General features: G+C 48.2%; 1 protein-coding gene across 1 annotated transcript in view; it reads right to left on the bottom strand.

The window, feature by feature from the left end:
- The window catches only part of LOC144143898 (nose resistant to fluoxetine protein 6-like), a 100,812-nt gene that overhangs the window by 49,329 nt on the left and 29,534 nt on the right, over nucleotides 1-21,949 (bottom strand). The window contains exon 3 of the mRNA XM_077675482.1: nucleotides 856-1,061. Within this exon, the coding sequence (XP_077531608.1) occupies nucleotides 856-1,061 (206 nt within the window). The remainder of the gene's footprint in view (nucleotides 1-855; nucleotides 1,062-21,949) is intronic.

Here is a 21,949-nt window from a genome sequence, read left to right as displayed (position 1 = left end):
TAGCCATTTTTGACTGAGAGCATTGGCCAGTCGCCCTTTTTGGGTCTTGATTTAGGCATCATGTTAGGTAGTCCTAACATTAAGTCTAATAAGTGCCAATCAAAATCGTACGTCAAGCTCCGGGGACTGCCTGGCGACGTTATACCTCGAATAATAACGTTAGACCAAACATCACGTCTGCGCATCCCTTGCCGATGCGGCGCCATGGAGCGGCGTCATCATACGCCTCAAGCAAAGTGAAACTGAGTGTACGTCAGGCTCTGTTACCGTTCGAAGACGTTAGACCTAGAAACGTAGCGTTAGGCCTAATGTCACGCCGGCGTACACACGCGTCCTCCCCTCCACTGCGCCGCCAATCAATTCGGCTGGCTCCTTACAGCTATGACGCCGTTGCCGCGGAGCCAGTGGTGTGGCTAGAAATATTTTTCGTTGGGTGTTACACGCCGCCGACAAAGAAACTAAAAAGGTATTTCATTTTATATTTCTTATTTTTCTTATTTTGTTTTACATAGTAACATACCGATGCAGAGTGTGAACATCGTGGACGGAAAAAGGGCGAAATTCGAAGGGGACGGAGAGGGGAATGCACCGCTCCAAAAATTGCGGGGAAGTTCTGACACGGAAACACCCTGGCTACGAAATGCACCTATGTGGAGTCATCATTTTTTCACTGTTTCTCTGGTGCAAACACCGCCGCCTGCTTTCTCACTCAAGGGGTAGAGTAACGCTATCACATTAAAACACACAGTAGCCCCCGCGAGGCGGTCTATGCCCTAACCCACAGTCATGCACTCTAATGGCTCAACACAGCTAGCAAACTTTCCAACAGTGGGCCCACTAGCGGGTGCAACGTACCGAACCCGGGTCTTTGATGAGCTGCGAGGAGTTCTTGAAAGGTCTTGGCAGACCCGGAAACTGGATGTTCAGCGTGCAGTACTTTCCCACGATTGGATCGCCGTCTCCGTCGTCGTTGTACACCGAAAGGCACTGGTCGAAAGATCCTAGCGTCGCCAAAGCACCCGTCATGACGCCCATGGGCACCTTACCGCTGGAGTCGGCCACTGCAAGAGCGAAAAATGTTTGAGACACGGGGAACTCTCAATAAAAATACTGGGAAAGCAACTTCTTGTGAGTGGAAAAAACGTAAATTTACATTTCTGTCATTTCATGTGCTTCACTTCTATGCCGTACTACACAAATTTTGCTGCATCGATGGTATTGGCACGACTACGCGAGATTGATTAGACCTCCGCATAAAATCGTGGTGATGCCCTCCGTGAAGGCATCATCATTATTATCATCATCAGATTTGTGGCCTCAAACGACAGAATACGTGGCATTGAAAGGTTCAGCTCCTTAATCGGTTAATCGGCTAACCGGTTAATCGGCTCCGACCGAACAATCGTCAATATGGCTGTCGTTTCCGTCGCAATCGTGGACGCAAGATATTAGCCGAAAAGCAACATTTCTTCTTTCATGATTATCGCTGTTGTCATCGCCAATGCGTGGAGTGAAAAACTGAAACGATCATCGTAGTTTCATCACCGTCTTCGTTTACGCAGGGGGAGAGAGAGAAATAAACATTTAATGGAGCAGTCGGTGCTTAAGATGTCATTCGGTGGGGTAGGTTGCCTCACTTCAGGAAACCTTGAGCCTTTTCTACGGTCCTTGCACGGTTTACCAGATATATGTGGTCAACGTGTACAGAGTTGGTCAGCAGGTCTCATCGGGAGAAGGGGGGGGGGGGGTTAAGGGTGAGATAGGGGGTTTTGGAAGGCCCACACCATGCGGAAAATGGTGTGGGCCTTCCGGAAAGAGGAAAGCAGTGGCAGTTGAAAAAATATAGGGTAAATGAAATCAGCGTAGTATGGGTGCATTGCAGTAGGTTTGTAAGCGACGCCAGATAAATTCTTCCTTTTTTGTTATTCGAGGGTGGGTTGGAGGCAAAGTAAGGTGATAATTTTGGCGCTGACAGTCGGCGCATCCACAGAGACATGGAGGAAAGAATACTCAGGAGAAGTGCCTAGCATCCCCGGCGCATCGTAGCAAGTGTGGAGGAAGTTGCGTCATTTATGACTCCTACGATTGCTTTGTCGGTACGGCTGACTACCTACAGATATCGCTGCATCCGCTGGTTCCTTTTACGTTTTCGGGCCCTATCAGCTGTTATCTGAACGGAAGTAGCAGCGGAAAAAGTGAGTATGCCTGGTTTACGGAAGATTTCTCTGGGTCCGCCAGTTTCTTCACCGTTCGTGCGGACCGGCGTGCCCGATCAGCGGCTGTTGGAGCGGAAGTATAGTGGCGGAGAAGGCGAGGCGCAGCATATGAGAATGGTAAAGGGTAGTAGGGTCTGTGGACATCGTAAGATGGCGAAGCCCGGCCTCACAGAAGGGGACGCCTACGCTGAGTATTCTTACCTCCAAGAATAAAGAGGGCAGCAATTATTATTGCATGTTTAGAAAGCCGGACACACTGAAAAACTGAAATGTGTAACATCGTATGGTCGATATTGGCAGCGAGGCCCACCACTGGAGAGGCCGGCGCTGCGATCGTTTCGACGTCACTTGTAGGATCACCGTTCCTATCTTGCTGCGTAGTTGGCTTGCAGCGCGTGACACTTCGTTTATAAAGCGCGTTCTAAAAGTTTTTACGCGTTAATTTGCGTCGTTTGAAGTTAATACTCAGTGCGTCAAGAACAGTTTGACATCATGGGGACTTTATAACCGTATCAATTGTGGTACATTATCCGCAAACAACTTGAGCGTGGACGTATGCGACCGAAGCGTAAGCCGCGGCTAGTTTCCCCGATCAACAATGTGGACTACGACGATCGCCGAGTTAAGTTTCTAGATTTCCCTTGTTTGCGAGAAATATATAGAGCAGGAAATTATGAAGCATTTACTGCTCGCAGAGACGCTCCGCACATGCATCCGCCGTGCCTGCCTGCAAGGCCGACGGAGAGGCTCGAACCGACGCATGTCGCGGCAGCAAGAACTTGTCACCGCTTTTTAAAATCACACAAGTCGTGGAAAAGAAGTTCCAGATTGGTGAAAGCGGATGTTAGCGTGGTGAAAAATTGTGCTAGGTAGTGACATCAGCGGCGGTTTTCAAAGCAATGCTTAAATATCTGCCGCGACTTGTCCCGGCACCGCCGGTCCGTTCACGCGCGGTGTCACGCCGGTGTGCGAGTGGCCGAAGGGTGGCGATACCTGCGTGCTAGAATCGGCCGAGGCCGTGGCGGCATTGGCATTTTGATCATCGATCGCTTAAACGGCAATAACCGCGGATACCGAGGTCCACATACGAGAAGGGGGCTGACACTGCGATGAAAAATTATGTTAGTGAGTGTAATTCGCAACTGTAACGATAGCGGCAATGAAATATATGCCGCGGCGCTAAGCCTAAAGTTCCCAACCTCCGATTGCGTGCATCCGAAGCCAGCTGCGAGCTGTTGAAGAAGACCCTCTCGTCGTGCGCGCGCGTGTTGCGTTTGGGTTCCTTTAACTTCTTGGGGGCCCCCAACGCTCCGTTCTCCTATTCTAAGGCCACCCATTACCCCAAATCATTAACGACGTGTTTCGCCTCGTACACAGCCTCGCCTTCTGTGAGCAGTCGTGAGTTTCGAAATTGATGCTAGAGAAAGGCCGGCTCACTGTGAACAGACAAAAGCCCACGTTGCAATTATAAATTCCCACACCAAGGTCCTAATGAAAACTAAATATAACCATGTCCAAACCCGCTCGAAGGCGTTGAAAGCTCACGTTCATACTATTCATACATTGCGGACAAGTTGTCGCGAAAAGTAAACAAATCAGCCGTGCAGAGTACAGGCTACGGCAGTGATCGTAATCAAAGCCGGGAATTGTAAGGGGAAATAGGCACTGCTTAAGCCATACTGCAGATCATTTTTTTTAAACGCGCGCGCCCGTTGACATTCGGGTCCATCGCTTAGGTGGAGTGACACCATACATGAGCTATTGCCGTTCTTAACTTGCTCCCGAGTATAGTAAACGGGGTTGCAAAGAGTGATGAAGGAATTGGTAGGAGCGCGCACCAGACATGCGGCAGAAAAGGTCGTACACTATTTGCCAACATTCACACTGTTGTGCCAGAGCGCCTGGCCCAAAGGCGTTGCACGAGGCGACGCGCCGACAGCGAGGCTGAGTCACGCCTCTCCCTCTCGAAACGCTGCGGCGCGGCCGACTCCTGCATCTCGAAACGCTGCGGCGCGGCCGAATCCCTCAGCGGAGAACGAGCCAAACAAGGGCATGTCGCTACGCCCGGAGGCGAGGTCACGGAGACGGCGGCGGCATCGCTCTCCCTTTCCCCATTGGCGACGCAGCTGACTCACCGCTTCGCTACCATTCGTCGGAATTCAAACTTCAGGCAGCGAGAGCCCTGATTGGAGCTTTTCGAACTTCTTGGGGCCACAACGAACTTCCCGGGCTATAAAAGAAGTCCGGAGGCTCTCATCGTCGGCATTCCTCGGCGGCTTCTCTCCGGCACCACTCTCTTCAGAGGCACCGAGTGAAAGGGTGCTGTCGCCTTTGTGCGAGTTATGTAACGATTGCTTACCCTGTACATACTGTATATAAATGTTACTTCAACTTTTCGTCGGCTCGAGAACTTCTTCGCTCGGCTCTGCGCCGCGTCGATAGCGGACGGAGCAAGGCAACATCGCTACACCGGTGACTGCGCTCGGGTGGCCAGTCGCAACAGCGGAGACAGCGTCGGGATGGCTGATTCCCAACCTCGGTGACGAGCAGGAAGGCGAGTCACAACCTTGGCGACCGCCCTGGGATCGTCTTTCCCAACAGTGGTGGCAGCCCTGGGATAGTCAGTCCCAACAACACGCCGAGGTGCATGCTGGGCTGCAGTGACATGTAGCTAGACACAGAAAAAGCGTTTGACTGCATGGCTCACAAACTCAATTTACAGCGAAAGCTCTACTACGACATGGCTCGCAAGGTCATTCATCGCGTCGCTAGAGTGCAGGTGGGACCTATGTATGACCTATGTGCTTAGTATGACCTATGTATAACCTATGTGCCTAGTCTTTGCAAAATAAAGCCAAACAGGAATTTCACTCTTGCTAACTAGGCCTACAAGTGTTAAACATGACCTATTTTTTGTGATCGAAGTTCTTAAGACGTTCAGTGCCAGGGGTGCCACCTGAGCTCACTATCTATTTTTAAATTTATATTGAAGCCTTGTGTTAGTAAATCAACCGAGACGGAGCTATTAATGGGTAGAAACAGCAAGCTGCACATGATAAACTTCTGGCGCATGCTGTGACTGTTTCTCGCACCACAAAAAGAGCATTTTATTGGAAATACGAAATGCCAAGCGCTGCGGGGACGCTATGTTGCTACGACGTTCCCGAAGCACCTGACGGTTTGTATGACCAATAAAAGGCTCTTTCAATTAAGAAAAGTGTATCAGGCTTTCGCATGAGGCTTCGTTACCAAAACCAAGGACTTTAGAAAAATTTGAGTTGGGAAACAAGACCTGTAGAGTACTTAGGTACGCCTATGGAATACTATCGCAATAATCAGTCCTAGTGGCGTGGACCAGTAAATGATTGGAACGAAAAGGCGGAAAAATACAGCGGGCCGGGTTGTCTGTATTCATGATCGCCACTGTATGTAATCTATTGTATGTTTAAAGGAGCCATGAAGACAAAATACAAGTTTGGTTCATTAGAAAGGCTGCTTTGTCCTGATAAAAATGATACCGATTTCATCGCAAACTTCGAAAAAATAACGGCGATATTAAAGGAAACGTGTGGAGCTGTGGCGACTCGCTAGCCAGTTTCCGGCCACTTTTCTATGACGTCACGGAATCTTGTTCGGGCGATTGACGGCGGCCGAACTAATCAATCGCCAGGACACATGACTGAACGATTGTAATGGGGCCGCTAGTTCCGTTTGATCGAATCGATTGAATGCTAACGTGCACCTCACCCACTGAAAATTGTGTTTTTAGTGCTGGCCCATATGACGTCACTCGCGCCGATAACACGTCACTGTGGCGCGAAATTTGAAAGTTCTTAAGTATTTCTTGCGTTTTTATCGGTTAAAAAACGTCTTCCGCGGCCAGAATGGAGCTCAGTGAGGAACTGAAGCCTAACTCTTTAAAGTTAAACAAAGTTGTATTTACTCTTCATGGACCCTTTAAAGATTTGGTTCCTAATGCATATTGCTCGTAAATTTTAAAGTACAGAAGCTTCGCAGATGTTTGTTGTTTTACAGCAAAGCTGCCTATAGCTAGGGTCAAGCAGATCGTCTCCGGCAACAGATTTTGATTGATTGATTGATTGATTGATTGATTGATTGATTGATTGATTGATTGATTGATTGATTGATTGATTGATTGATTGATTGATTGATTGATTGATTGATTGATTGATTGTAGGGTTTAACACGCCGAGGCGACGCAGGTGATGAGGCACGCCGTATAGAGGGCTCCGGATTAATTTTGACCACCTGGGGATCTTTAACGTGCTCCGAATTCTCGTACACAGGGGCGCTTTTGCTTTTCGCCTACATCCTAAAAGCGGCCGCCGCGGCCGGGAATCTAACCCGCATCCTCGTGCTCAGCAGCACAATGGCCTAACCACTGAGCCAGCCCGGTGGGTTCCGGCAACGGAGCGATGTATATAGACAAGAATCACACGCGAGTGCGGCGGCACGTTTCAGCGCTCGCTCAAATCCGCGCGATCGTAAAACTGTGCGCCACAACTTCAATGTATAAAAAAACTTTTCAAAAATAAAAATAAAGTCCCAGGGCCTTCATATTTTAATATGGCAGCTTATAATTGCCGTATAAAAATATATTCTTGTTTAGAAATGAAGCCTGCCTAAAAAAGATCGTTGTAGGCTCGGTTTTCGTAAGATGGCTTTCCCACATGGAAATGTCGCACAGTGAAGCACGTCCTTCTTCGGAGGGAGTATGGCTACAAAAAGTGGGCCTAACTCTTGTTTTATTGAAGCTATCCCGAAACAAATTATATCACAATTAGCCACTAAGACGACTCTAACATTACGCCAAGTTTTATTTACTCCTCAAAATTACGGGTTTTTTTGTTATTTTTTATTTATTTTATTTTATTTTATTATTTTATTTACTTCTCAATTCTCAAAATACATCGGCTTCTACGGGAGGGAGACGGACAGCCCCATGTTTTACGCTGGAATAAAACTCTACTTCGCCAAAGTTTCATTCAGGTAATCAAGCAGAAGGTATGCTCAATCGCACATTACAAACAAACGTGTTTTGCTTCGCGCACCCTTGCACTACGACCCGGTCGAAGCATTTTGTCACTCACTCACGTTGTCACTCACATTTAGGGACTCACTCATATTGTCACTCACTCACACAGCATAATTGTCACTCACTCATATCGTCACTCACGTTGAGGCTAGGCACCACAGCTTTGCTGCTCATCTTTCTTTACGAAGTGGACAAACACTAGTTGTTTTTTTTTTTTTTTTTTTGGGGGGGGGGGGGGGGGGGCTTCAACATGGGAAAAGTGTAGCGGCACAAATTTTTTCAGGTGGTGCCGCGATGGTGAAGTGGGGCTTGTACGTACGACAGTTTGTTGAACGCCTTCTGTCCTTGTGTGATACGTGTGGCCATTTTTTGTGCACGGGGAATAAAGTTCGTCAGGCGCGCACTTTTAGTGAACTTGAGGTATCTGCGGCTAGTATGATGGGTGGTGGGTATTTAAAAGATGTTGTTGTGTGTCTTAAATTTCTAATTGCATGTTTTTTTTTTTTTTACTAAGTGAGTTACGTCCCAACGTAGGATGTCTGTGACGCTGTCTTTCCAACACCATTGTACAGAGCCCGGTACTTTGCAGGCCCTGAACCAGACGGTTCAAAACGTGTGAAACGAATTGATTTTTAGCCGGGTTTCAAGTCTTTTCATGGTGTGGCTGATAAAGCCTAGACGGAAACTGCGTGCGTAGAAGTTTCCCGCGTCGACAAATTTGACGGCAAAGCCAACTTCGTGGTGAATGCTCTGTAGTGCTCAGTCTAATGTATGTATCTTGGACATCAAACCTATTGAAATTGGCCGTGAGGACGGCTCTATCAATAGGCTGAGTTTCATTTACTTGTAAAAATTAGTTCACAGTGAAGTTCTTTGAAGAGCTTAACTTGAAACTTTTCACGCCATTCGAAACTCTTGAAACGGAATTCTCTAAGAAGACTGGTTATTAGGACTGCGGTGAAGCTATCCGTTGAAAACATGTACCCAGATATTATAAACACTCTAAACATGGTCTGAATACGACTGCAAAGTGTAAAAACACTGACAAAGCTGATTCCCTGCATGCATTCAACAAGAGGTGACTTCAACAAGAGGTGCTCGCGACACACTCTTTTAAGTTGTCGTATCCGAGAACGTTTCACGCCAACTACCTAGAAAATGCGCGTAAAAGATCCTGTCACGTCTTATCAAAGCTAACATGCGGATGTGCGTTAGCCGTTAGAGAAACGTGAATGTGTGGTGGCCGTACTGGCAGTGCCTTTTCCCTGCAGTTGCTGATACTACGCTCGTTGGGCTCTATCACGAAGGTGACTGCATGACCAGCGACGAACGCGAGGAGAGGCGAGCCCACGCTGCTGGAGCGAGACGGAGAAGGCCGTGATGTGGCTTTGGTAATGCGGCCGCTGTGAAATCGCCGCAAGTCTACGCGCCACGTAGAGGGTGTTGTCAGTGGTATGCTATCTGAGAGCCCAACAAAACCAGTTGTCATGAGGTATTACGCTTCAGAATTGTCTTGCTTCTGCAATGGTGTTAACTTAGTGTCAATGTGGCTACAGTGAAGTACCTAATAAAACCGCAGCAATAACTTGTTATACCAGTGCAATAGTAACGCAGTATAATTTCAATAAAATAACCAAATATTCCCGTAATAATATAATATCATTAAAAGTAGATTTGCCCACAAGAAGTGCGAAAGCGATTCCTATGTCGCCGCAGTGTTGTCGCACGACGAACAGCTGCGCTGAATTTTCGCCTTATTGCATCGAACAGTTTTATGCCGACTTTGTTTGTGAAACGTGGTACCAGATCACGCGCAGGCATGCGAACATGCGCACGTAAACACGGCCCCTCCCCACGCCCTTTTCCTGTGCTCCGCTGGTCTCAATAACCAGCTCGAAAAACCTAGCGCACTCCTTCCCATACGGCGCTACTGCGCAGCGGCGGCTACTCGGAAGCACAGCGGAAGCACCGCCTCGAAAAGCTATCGTCTACCCTGGCTGTTATAACTACGCCGTGGGGCGTTACCGTTCCGTAATCGTGGGTTGCACGCGCAAACTTATCGCTGCTGGCTTTGAGAGCGAGGAGTCCATTTGCCCCCGTGGCGCAGCGACTGAGGCTGCAGCCGCATTCAACATAGTTCCGGGGGAAGTAACTTCCTGGTGTGGCCGCCGGTCGCGTTAACGTACGCTCCACCCGGCCCGGCTAGCCCCTAGATGGAACTAGAGCGCCACGCAGGAAGGCTGGGCGAACGTGACTGATCTAAAATCACAAGTCTGCATGTTCGCCCTTTCCCCGGCAGACGGGGCGCGTTGCAACCCAGACAAGGGCGGTCGTGCCACGGCCTCCTCACCGCAAGTCACACGTCGCCCAAAGCTGCAACTATAAAGAAAGAGAAAAGCAACGGGTGGGGGGCGTCTGGTCAGCCCTTAGCAGTATGCTGAGCGCGCACGAGCGGACGATGCAATCGCAAGCACCCGACTTCATTGCATAAGCGTGCGCGCGGACTCGCAGCAAGCCTATAACCTCCCGCTTCCGGGTCGTCCTTGCCTTTCAGGATCAATGCGATGCTGTATCGCAAAGGTCTACACGTTTCCTGTCTCACGCTGCTTTGTAGCAACGTCTGGAAACAAAACAGGGCCGAAAGAGTTGCTCCCGTCACAGCGGCTCCCTGCGAGCGCAGGCGCCGAAGGCCGGAAAAGGAAGGATAACAGCCAGCCGGTCATTTTGCGACGGCCCTCTCCCCGCTGAGAAGTGCTCTTTTTTTATTTTTTGACGTATTTTGAGCGTCTGGGGCCGCACACGCCAAACTCGACCGCGTGTACAGGCGGAAAGCCGATTGAAAGAAGCAAGACGGAAGAAGACATCACCGCGGAAAATGGGGGCCGCATAGGATGTTCTCACTCCTGCTTCCGTGATCTTAGCTTTATTGGAGAGTTTCGCAAGGACGGAGAACCCGGAAGGTACTTTGTTGATTGTACGCGCGGGAACGTAGTTGTGCGAACAGTAGCAACGTGGCTTCGGGATAGGTTGACTGCTTTTTGCAAGCAGTTCGCGAAGATCCGTGGGTCGTTGATAGAAGTCGCTAAAAGTACTCCTCGATCTTATTTACGAGTCGCAAGATCTGGATGTTTTTTTTTCTTGGGGGAGGGGGCGAGGGCCGTTTACAACGGATAAGAACAGTGGATGAGGTTTCGGAGGCGTCGCCGAGAAAGTACGTGCGGTGCGCGTAACGCTGGCAAGGCTGCACGATCAGCGTGTTCAAAGCACAGCTTGTCTTTGAGCAAGATCTTAATCGCTCAACGATTAACCTAGGAAGCAAAGCAGTCACCCCTGTTTACTGCCTCCGGAATACGTCAAGGAGCGCACTTCGTGCGTCCAGATTACAAGTCTTGTGTACCCTGGATGTGTAACGGGTGTATTCAAAAGCAGTTACGCCAAGTTACTGCGGGATTATAAAGAATTTTTCCCCCCAAAGTGATTTTCTGACCCCCAACACAGCAATGGAGGTGGTTCTTCAATTTGGAAGGACTCCAATGAGCGAACACACACCGCAGCAAATCCTTACGGGGTACATGAACTCGACTCAATGGAATCACGTGCGGCGGCACCGGTGCGTTACAGTGCGACGGGCGTACCACCCGCCAATGTGCGTGAACCTCGCCCGCAACGCAGTTGGACTTCCATAAAAATACAGGATGAATTCCTCCGGAAGCATTGGTAGCAACACGGAATATGACGACGGGTTTATTCATGCTCGAATCACACTGTTCCTTATGAAGACCGGTGTCCCGATTAGCAACACGCCACTGCAGTCGGATGACCCCGGATGACAACACGCCACTGCACTCCCCTCTGAGGTGTCACGATGGCTCCACTAAAAGCGGTCGTGTCTACCACTCCTGAGAAACGATTACGCTTCGCGGTATAGTGAGGAGCAGGATAACTCTCCCCTCTCTCTTAATCAGGGTTTCAGTGGATAAGTAGTTCATTTTGTTTCTGATGCTTGTGACAGCGAGGCCCTGAGAAAGGTACTAATAGACAGAATTCCTCTCGGAGTCCAGAGTTCATCATAGCCTATGATCGGCAGCTGCAATGCACAGCGCTGCATTTGCGTCAAGTGACTGGGTTACGGGAAGTGTACGCGACATCATAAGCGGAAGTAGCATCACCTCCATTGGCGCTGTCGCTCGATATCACTCACGACGTTATAGCCCTTTGCGACACCGCTTCAGTTTATTGTGTCACTTTTGATGTTTATGATCTACCGCAGCCGAACTGGCCATCCCGAACACTTTTCGAGCCAGTGACCTTGCAGCATCTTTGCGTTGGTTTTGACACTAGCTCAACGTATTGGGGTCACGTGGAGGATAGGCGGTTAATGGCGAAAGGAGTGGGACTTTCAGCATAGATCAGCAGTTGCCACTGCGAACATGTTTGCTTTCGCTCAGTAGCTACTGTTTGCTGTAAACTTGGTTTCACCACGAATCGTTCATCTACTCCCCCGGAGCAAGCGTCTTCCAGCATTTTCGTGCCTCTCACCGTCATACTGGCTGTCCCTGCATCGGCGAAGGAGACTCCGACACTTACTATAGCTAACCTTCATCTTCTTGTCCGATTCCTTGCCCCGAAGAACGCTTAGTTGGGTGGGTTATAATGTCAATGATGATTTTTCGATTTCCGGCATGACGACGGCGTACATAAAAAAACCCTCAACGGATCTCATAATAGCCCCGCTGTGAAATAAATTTCCCTCAATAGAAGTGATCTTTGGATTCGTGCAATGATTCGCACAACCATCGGAAGCCCTTTCGTTCGTTAAAAAACAGGTAGACGCCTAAAAAGTGCTCCACTTAGAGCTAGCTGACATTTCCTTCTTCGTCCGACGCGCTTTTTCGTGACAAGTAAGGCCGGAAATATACAACAAATATGAAAAACTTAGCTTTAAAAAAATTGACGGGCGGACTGACGGGGCCAACCACAGAATATCGTGCGAAAGCAGCATACAGACCCCTTCAGCGTCGTTTAATATGCTCCAGAGCGGGCATGTGCTCCTCCTTGGGTCTGTAACGCTTTGGTAGGCTTCAGAGTACACTTAAATGATTAAGAGTACGGCACAGATTTCATATGATATACCCTCTTAGAGCGTGCGTTCAACGTGATCAACTACTTCATTTATTGCTTCCTTGTTGCATGCAGCAGCATACTGCAAGCTTATAAAGCGCTGACCAGGCCACCACTGAGACTATGTACTATTCCGTAGCTATGTATCGCTCTGATAGACTAACAGCGGCAACTGTCGTGTATGTGCCCGCTTAGGCCTAGAGTTTGACTTTGAGGTGTTACGACGTCAAGCAGTACCCGCAGCTTGATGTAGAATGAGGACTTTTTCCAGTGGTGCCTGTTGACAACGTTAAACCTCAGCACGGCCATCTTAGGCCTAACGTTAGGTAACCTTAAGTTGAGCCTTACGACATCCAAGGCACCGTCAACCTCCTTGTACGTCCAACTGCGGGTATCGGTCGACTTCGTCAGACTGCAAAGCTCGACGTAAGGTACAACCTCGGGCCGTGGCATGCCTTCGTCCCCACTCCCTCTGCGGCACATTAACCTTCGCGCAAGCGAGTTATAAAACCGGAAAATACGGGAGGCTCCGCGGAGTAGACTTTATGATTAGGTTTCACAAGCGAAATTTCGCGAGAAACCGGCGGATGTAGAATATATTAGGGCTCTCGCGCTAAAAAGTGCATGACAGAACATAATTAGCGATGCCGCTTGATTCCCCAGCCGAAAGAACAGCTTCTGACGCATCATAGTTTTTATGAAAAGCAAGATGGCGTAGTTCTGGAGCTGTTTTTCAAAGTTTCAAAAAATTTGTTTCTGTAGCAAGCTGGAAATCATCAGGACGTAACTGTCACCTTATGTGTCCGTAATGTTTGTGTTTTTTCTTACAGCTTACCATATTCCGCAGGGGCCTGTTACTTTTTAACATGTCTGATACGCAAGTCAGTCACGCCAACTGGTAACATGGTATCCTATTCTTCCTCAGAGTCTACGTTTGTAATCAGTCCTGCGTAATATGCATTACAGTAACAACTTGGTTGAAAGTGTAGCGCTCCTGTGATGCCCTGCATTTGTCGGATGAGATTACTGTACTTTTGCATTAAATGACATGTAACGCATCCTGTCCATGGGCAGTGGCAAAAAATCACCCGGAAATCCACAGAATGGTTATCCCTTGCTTCCTTAATTGTGTGTTGCAAATATTAAAGTACTCATCATTATTATTACTAATATTATAAAGTACGCTTAAGTCCAAAAGAAAATGCCGCTTTCTTTGTAATAGCCGCTCGTATATAAGAGTCAGGGCGCTCTGTTCAGGTTGGGCAGCACTTATAACTTTTATTCCTCAGATGACGAAATTTTCATCTGCTCGCTCCATCTGTTCAGCTGAGACACTTGCCAAGGAGAAGGCCGCTATTTTCTCTAAAAAACAAATTTATGTTATATCATTCTAATTCTTCCGTCTTTTTTTTGTTATAGTATATTATTTTTATATTTTCTTTTTGTCGTACAGGTTAGCCTGTTATATGTTGCTGTTTGCATCCTATATTTCCTTTGTGCTCTCAAAGTGCGCTATAAATGTTGAGGACTTTCTGCTCTCTTATATGTTACGTTGTCCCTGGTCAGGATTGTTTTTATGGCTTTGCATGTTAATCTGTAGTGAGTATATGTTCCCGTTTATCTGTATGACAAATTTTTTTCTATTGTGTTCTAACATGCCAGTTCGATTCGTTTTTTCATATTGTGTACATGGCCCGGGCTAAAAGTTGTGTTTTTTTCTTTTGTTGTTTTGTGCACCAATTGATATGTCTATCGGGTCGCCAGGGCTATTTATTTATTTATTTATTTATTTATTTATTTACCACCTGCAAATACTGGTTGAATTACTTCTAGTTTTGAAGAGAAAACATGATCATGTTCGTTTAATAGTTCGTAACTAGATCGACACCGTGAAATTATGAAGGTTGGTAAAATGGGGAAAGATTAGAGCACTGCGTGCGCGCTGGGAGCTTATTCCAGTCGATGCCAGGAAGGTAAGAACATCTAGAATCTAAAAAGGTAGCGCGAGGACAGCATGTTGCCAAATTTTGGGCGATTGAGGAAAAATCATTATTTGATTTTTGATGCCGCAGCCTGCTGCAGTCGCACGCCACTGGAATGTTGGCACACGTATACGGACGTAAGGAGTTTTTTGGCGAAAGTTGTAGCGCAGGATTAGGCACAGTAGACAACTTCACAACTAACAACACACCAACGGCCCTGCGGTAACCATAAAAGTCGGTGGTTCTCACCTATAAGTGTGCCGGGGACCCCTTCTGGGCTTGCAAATGTGATGGCGGACCCCACGATGACCTATATTGATCCGTGTCAGAATGTAAAACAATTTGCCCATGCAGCTAAATTCGCCTGCACTTGTTCGGTGTCTGCCTTTTGAGGCTGACTTTTATGCTGATGAATGCTATATTGTCTAAAGATTCGCTCATGGAGCTAAAAGGCCCGCAGACCCGTATATCATGCCTTTTGTGTGTCTGGCTTTTTTGCATGCTGTCATGTTGTGCGAAAAGCCGATGTTAAAAGATGTCCTACAACGGAGAAAAAATAAATGTACACGTCATCAGTGAAGCCACATTTTTGCATTGGCACCAAGATTTGGCAAAAGGAGAAATAAATAGGAGAGAGGAGGAGGCAGGCGTGGCGGACCCCTGAAATGCCCTGGCGTACCCGCATATGAGAACCTCTCCCTCTTTCTCTCTCTTCATTTGTTCTTACCTATTCCCCTTCATTCCCCCTCTCCCCTTCCCCCGGACTGGGTTGTATGCTGGCGAACTCCCAAATGAGTTCAAAATATTCCCACTCCACTTTTTTTCACCTTCCTGTTTCAATAAATTCCTCACTTACTATGCCATAAGTAATTAATGGGGAAGAATTGTGAAAGAACGCGGGACCATCAATGTCAAGCATCAATCGTCATTCTTTATATGTGAGAACGCTGAGGTTGGTGCTGCATCCTCAAGAGGAGCGGTCACAGCCTCCTCCGCTTTCGGCGGACAGCGGTGCACACTGGCGAGCCTGACACAGATCATCAGGCCAATTAGGGCTAATAGTCAGTGTCGTTAATGCCTAGTAGGGAGACTAAAGTGAAGGCTTGTATGCACTTGGTATAAGCTGTGCTATTCGTACGGCAACAGTACCGGCCACACATCCTAGATAAATTGTTCTCTACTTCGTAGGAGGTTATCGAATCATATCTTGAAGGAAGCCCTACTTCGTTTAGCGTGCTAGAAAATCTTTTGGGTGGGCGCGGGGGGGGGGGGGGGGGGGGGAGCCAATTGCTCAGTAGAAATTTTCAAGAGTTAAAAACGCAAAGTTCTTTTGAAATATGCTCCGGCTAAAATAAATTGCCCTTGTCCTTAAAGATCCTGAGCTTAACAATAGTTAGGCGAGAAGGGGGGGGGGATTCTTCTGTTTTTTTTATTCTTTTTTTGGTTGTTTTATTTACAAAGGAAGTGACAAGCCATTCAGGATCTCAGTTTGGAATTGGTATCGTCCACGGCCAAATTAGTGGGTTACTCTCTGGACTGGCTGGTACCAACACTTTTTTTATGTGCTTCAGGAGCAAACAGTGCTGTCCGTAAAAATGAAGTGCTTAGTTGGTGTGGTTGGTAGAGTACATTTAGGATGAATAGCGCAACCACAGACGACGGACAGAAAGAATGCACACAGACAGCGTGCCCCATCCTTATGCGTCCTTCCTGTCCACCGTCTTTGGTTGTGCTATTCACGCCTCAAACAATTCCATCAAAAGGCTTACGTTTATTACGTAGTATGGGTTGCTTGGAGTTTAAGTAAATAGTGTCCTCGTATTTTTGTTAATGTGAGATCACTTCGGCAATAGATTCCCAATCGAAAATGACGAGAAGAAAAATTCCTGTAGTTTGTTTACTTTTGCGTGTCGTAGCGACAGACAGTGAATACAGGAATGTTTGTCGTAGAGAAAATTGACTTTGTCGTTACAACATCAATGTGTGCCGTAACAACAGATGGTTTTGTCGTAATAACAGGGCTTCTGATGTCACAACAAAGTTTTTTGTTGTACGACAGGAATTCTTGTTAGGTTTCTGTGGTATTCATGTTGTCCTTTTAGACTAGGTTGTTTAATTAAGCCTTTCATTGCAAGCAGCAGAATGTTTTGTGTAAGTTAAAAGCGCTAGCAATAGATACAAAATTCGATGATTTGCAGAAGCAGATCTTAATTAAGTACAGGGTTCTCCTTTCTATGTAAACATACGTCTTAAAAGCAAGTTTGGGGAGAAACTCTGCTACCTTCGGTTCTGGTAGACTGTCAGGCCAGGTGACATTATTTGTGCGATAGACGGCAGCTTTTAGATGAATACACCTAAAAATTTACTAATGAAGTTATTTTTCTATTGGTTAGTTTACCCTTTAAGTACTTAACGCCACACCATTTTTCTACGATCTTAGAACGTAAGAATCTTTTCATATATCCATCAGAAGATTCTCCTCTGAAATTCACCCGGTACCCAAACCGAATGTTCGAAGGGTGCTGAACGACAGCCGCTTCACCGTAACCATACGGTGAAGCGGAATCGGTATCGGGTGAATTTCGTGGCCAATTTTTTTTGCCGTACTACTGCATTGACTACCCGGCCTGCAAATCATCTGTTGACTACGATTACGAGATCCAATTTGATAGACTTCCACGTTGATCCTGTTCGTGTTAGCGCGTTAGTCGACACAGGCGCCAATATTTCAGTCATGAGTTAGAACCTTCGCCGCACTCTTCAGAAAGTTATGACGCCTGCTATATCCCGTACTGTACGAGTCGCCGACGGAGGAATGACCACCGTCGCCGGAATGTGTACCACCCGTGTTGTAATTACTGGACATGACATCCCTGTTTTGCCCACCGTCTTGTACACATTCCCTCACGACATTATAATCGGATTAGACTTTGTGACTAACCATGCCGCCCTCATTGACTGCGCCGCCGGGTTTTTATGTCTTGAGCAGCCCACAACTCCCCTTGATGACAGCAAGCCCATTCACCAGCTTTGCTGCCCCGAGCATGCTCGATTAACTCCTAAAACAATCACCTACGGGCCCTATCATCGTGCACGACAGTCCCTGATGGTGACTACTTCGTCTCGCCCGAAACCGATGTACTCCTCGAACGCAACCTGACCCTTCCTTCTACAGTCGCGACGGTCGCGAAGAAAGAAATAGGCCTCCCATTCTTGAACTTCTTTTTCTGCAGCCAAGTCCCTCCCCGCGGGATGTCGCTTGCTACACTCATCCCCTTGGTCGAATGCGAGCTTTCCGTTGTGACCACTGACGCGTCTGAATCCTCTACGGACGGTCAGCTGCACGTTCCGCCGACTGCCAGTGATTTTATGCAGATGATAGCGTCGGACCTTTCACCTGAGCAAGCCCATGAGGTTCAATGTCTTCTAACGTCCCATCGGGACATTTTCGACTTGCACAGCCGTCCTTTGGGCCAGGCGTCCACAATAGCACATCGCATAAACACTGGTGATGCGACCCCTGTCCGCCGACAACCCATATCGTGCGTCCCACGCCGAATGCACCGTCATTTAGCAAGAAGAAGAGAATATGTGGAGAAAAGATGTTATTGAGCCATCTTCTAGCCGATGGGTGTCACCAGTCGTGCTCGTCAAAAAGAAAGATGGCTCATGCCCATTCTGTGTCGATTACAATACCCAAAAAGGACGTTTACCCACTTCCTCGCATTGACAACGCCCTCGATTGCCTTCATGGCGCGTCGTATTTCTCGTCCATTGATTGACCTTAGAACCGGATACAGGAAAATTGCAGTTGACACCATGAAACACGAAAAAACCGCTTTTGTAACACCAGATGGACTGTACCAATTTAAAGTCACGCCATTTGGTCTGCAACGCGTCAGTCACATTCGAAAGGATGATGGACTCTGGATTTAAATAGACGACATGCCTCTGCTATCTACCGACATTATCGCCTTTTCTCCCAAGTTTGATACACACCTACACCGCCTCTTCAACATACTCACAGTTTTTCGAAGAGCTGGACTTCAGCTCAACTCGTGAAAGTGTCACTTCGGTTGCCGTCAAATAAAGATGCATGGGCACCCCATGGACGCTACTGGAGTCCAACCTGATGCAGAAAAAATGCGCGCCGTAAAAGTCTTTCATTTTCCCCGATCTGTGAAAGACATTCGCAGTTTTGTAGGGCTATGCTCCTACTTTCGCTGCTTTGTCAAAAACTTCGCGGAAATTGCCAGGCCCTTCACGGGTTTGCACGATGACCCGTTTTGTTACGGCTTTGAGAAAGCTTTACATTTTTCAACCATCGTCGATCATCTCAAGAATCCACCTATTGGGCCGCACTTTGACGATTCTGCTTCGACCGATGTCCACACAGACGCGAGTGGCCACGTCATAGGTGCTGTACTGGTACAGAAGTACGGCGGCCTCGAACGAGTGACAGCGTATGCCTTCCGCTTTTTGTCACCTTTCGAGCGCAACTATTCAATCACCGAGCGCGGATGCCTGGCTCTTGAATGAGCCGTGAACAAATTCCGCCCATATTTATTCGGAAGGCCTTTTTCTGCGGTAGACACCCATTCCCTATGCTGGCTTCCTTGAAAGATCCCACAGGTCGTCTTGGTCGCTGGGCTCTACGCCCTCAGGAGTATGACTAGTCCGTGGCCTACAAGTCTGGCAGACTCCACAGCGACGCCGACTCCCTGTCACACCAACCAGCCGACCAACATGATCAGCTGACCATGATATCGATTCTTGCGTCCTTGCACTATCTGACTTTCCCAACATCACCGACCACCAGCGCCGCGACCAATCATTGCGGTCGATCATTGACCCTCTCACCACCATGCCGTCAGACCCTTCATTGAACGCGTTTTTGCTCCGCTACGGCGTGCTGTTTCGCCGGAACTTTCGAGCAGGTGGCCCTGACGAGCTTCTCGTAGTAACTGAGCACCTCCGGCCTGACATCCTCCACCAGCTCCACAACGAGCCGATGGCTGGCCACCTTGGTGTGGCTAGAACATGCGACCGTGTACGCAAGCGCTTTTATTGACCTGAACTCTACCGATCAGTCCGCCGCTATGTCACGGCATGTGACCTGCGCCAGCGCTGAAAACCCCTTCCGTGTGCCCAGCCGGACTGCTCCGGCCAATAGACATTCCTTCCCAACCTTTCTTTCGTGTTGGTTTGGATTTACTCGACCTTTTTCCTCTCTCCCGTTCAGGAAATCGCTGGATCGCTGTCGCGACCGATTACGTGACCCGCTACGCTAACGTATTCTCTCCCCACCCGTTCAGCCACGGAAGTTACTGATTTCCTGCTTGACAACGTTATCCTAAAACACGGTACTCCCCGTCAGCTCCTTACTTACCGTGGCCGCTACTTTCTGTCTCAGGTTGTTGGCGACCTCCTTAGGTCATGCCACACGAAGCACAAGCTAACCACCGCCTACCATCTTCAGACTAATGGCTTCACTGAACGACTGAACAAGACCATCACCGACATGCTCACGATGTACGTTTCCGCGGACCATCTGGATTAGGACGTGACTTTGGCTTATGTTACGTCCGCATATACAGTAGCCGACCATTTTTCGGACTCCAAAAATTCGCACTTGCTTGAAATTTCGGACTTTCCCGCGGAACCTCCAGTTGTCCCATAGGAGTAATGACTCACGGATTTTTCGGACTGCTCTTTTATTCGGACATTTTTTCGTTCCCCTCCAGGTCCGAAAAATCGGTCGGCTACTGTAATCCATCACGCCATGACACCGCCGGCTATTCTTCGTTCTTTCTTCTCTACGGCCGTGAACCCCTTCTGCCATTAGATACCCTACTTCCTGATGCAACACCTCTGGCTACAGAATATGCTCGCGATGCTGTCGTCCACGCTGATACGTAGCCCCGCCAGGTTGCCCGTGCCAAGCTCTCAGCTTCAAAGTCTTCTCAGAAACACCGCTATGTAGCTGGCCACATCGCACCGCCCACTTTACACCGAGCTCCTTGGTCCTTGTCAGTACCACTTGCCGCCGCATTGGGCTTTCCGAGAAACTGCTGCTTCGCTTCAAAGGGGCCATCGCATTAAGCGTATGGTCATACCTGTCACCTGCGAAATCGTTCCCGTCACTCCCTCCTCACCATCACTAGACGCAGCAGCTCAACTCGCCAACGTCGGCCACCTCAAGCTGTATTACTCAACGCCCCCCCCCTGTCCCCTGAACCAAATTTTAAATGTACCCCGGGACGATGCTTACCCCGCCGGAGGGGGTCACGTGACGAAACTCTTGGAACGTTTCACATGGCAATGCATTGGATCACTTGGTGGCCAATCCATCGTACACTTCCTGCGTGGGTACGTGCCGCATCAGTGGATCGCGCAAGGCAAGCCGAAGTGAAGAGGAAGAGGTTGCCCAGAGGCAAATTGTCGCGAGCTGCATCGGATTCCTTGGCTTTAGACTGTCCGAAGTCAGTTGTAATTCTTTGTAAACAGGTTGTTTATGTACACTGTCACGGGACATATAGGTGGGCAATACCCCATAGCACCATTACAAAAGACCAGCAAGTACGACGACGAAGAAGGTGCTGGCGTACCCTGCGCTGGCTAGCTGACCGCCGCCTTGTAAATAATGTAAATAGAGTGTTCACCTTCTTCATGGTTCGTCTCATCTGCTCTGCCGCCACGTTACAATATAGTGTAAACAGTTCGCATCTGCCTCGTAACAGTATATTGAGAAACGTGTTCGCGTTCCGAAATTTAAGAAAATGGAGCGACGTTAAATACTTATTGCCCCCGATTCCCCGATATAAACCTGCACCTTGAAAAGAAAAATTAGTAGCTTAGACGGTGGATTTTGCGTGTAATTATATCAAACTCGCGCACTATGCCGCAAATAAGGTCTGATTGAGCCAACATCGTGCGCAATGCGCAAGCGGCATCCGTGTTTCTCCCATATGCTTTTGCAGCGATGAGATGTTGCGGGCTCGATCTTGCGAAGGCCCTGTCCTGCAAGAATGTAGCATCACCGCAAGCGTCTCTCTCGCAAAAAAAAAAAGAAAAAAAAAAAACGATAGATGGTGGTCATTTCTGGAAAGGACGTTGGATGTGATGCTGGCGTCACGTACATTGGAAAACCGATCGGCATCCACCGCTCTCCGTCGCTCTCCAATTCTGCACTAAAAAATATCAAGGCATGTTCACGAACAGCTGTACGGCGCGCGGGCCGGCTTGTATACGGCTCTTAGCACCACGACACGTGGCAGTATTTCATGCGAGTCCTGGCACTAAGAGCCCGGTGCCTGGTGATGCGTGTTCTGGTGGAAAAACATCAAATTTATTTCAACGTTTCCACCGGAGGCCTGTCTTTGTGTGCGTGCGTGCGTGGGTGCGTGCGTGCGTGCGTATACTAGATGGCGCCACTCACCGAAATCACTCCACTGGTCCCAGTAAATGCACCGATTCAGGCGTTGTGAAAACGCATGCATACCTAAGCAAGCTCTTTTTGAAGATAACTTCATCTTCAAGAATAAACAGGGACATCTTTTCTCCATTGACATGCA

Source organism: Haemaphysalis longicornis, unplaced genomic scaffold (assembly GCF_048455015.1).
Source record: "Haemaphysalis longicornis isolate Haplotype H1 unplaced genomic scaffold, Haemaphysalis longicornis Haplotype H1 scaffold_1, whole genome shotgun sequence".
Lineage (NCBI taxonomy): Eukaryota > Metazoa > Arthropoda > Arachnida > Ixodida > Ixodidae > Haemaphysalis > Haemaphysalis longicornis.
The sequence above is the reverse complement of the archived record's forward strand: the minus strand, read 5'-3'. Positions and strand labels throughout refer to the sequence as shown.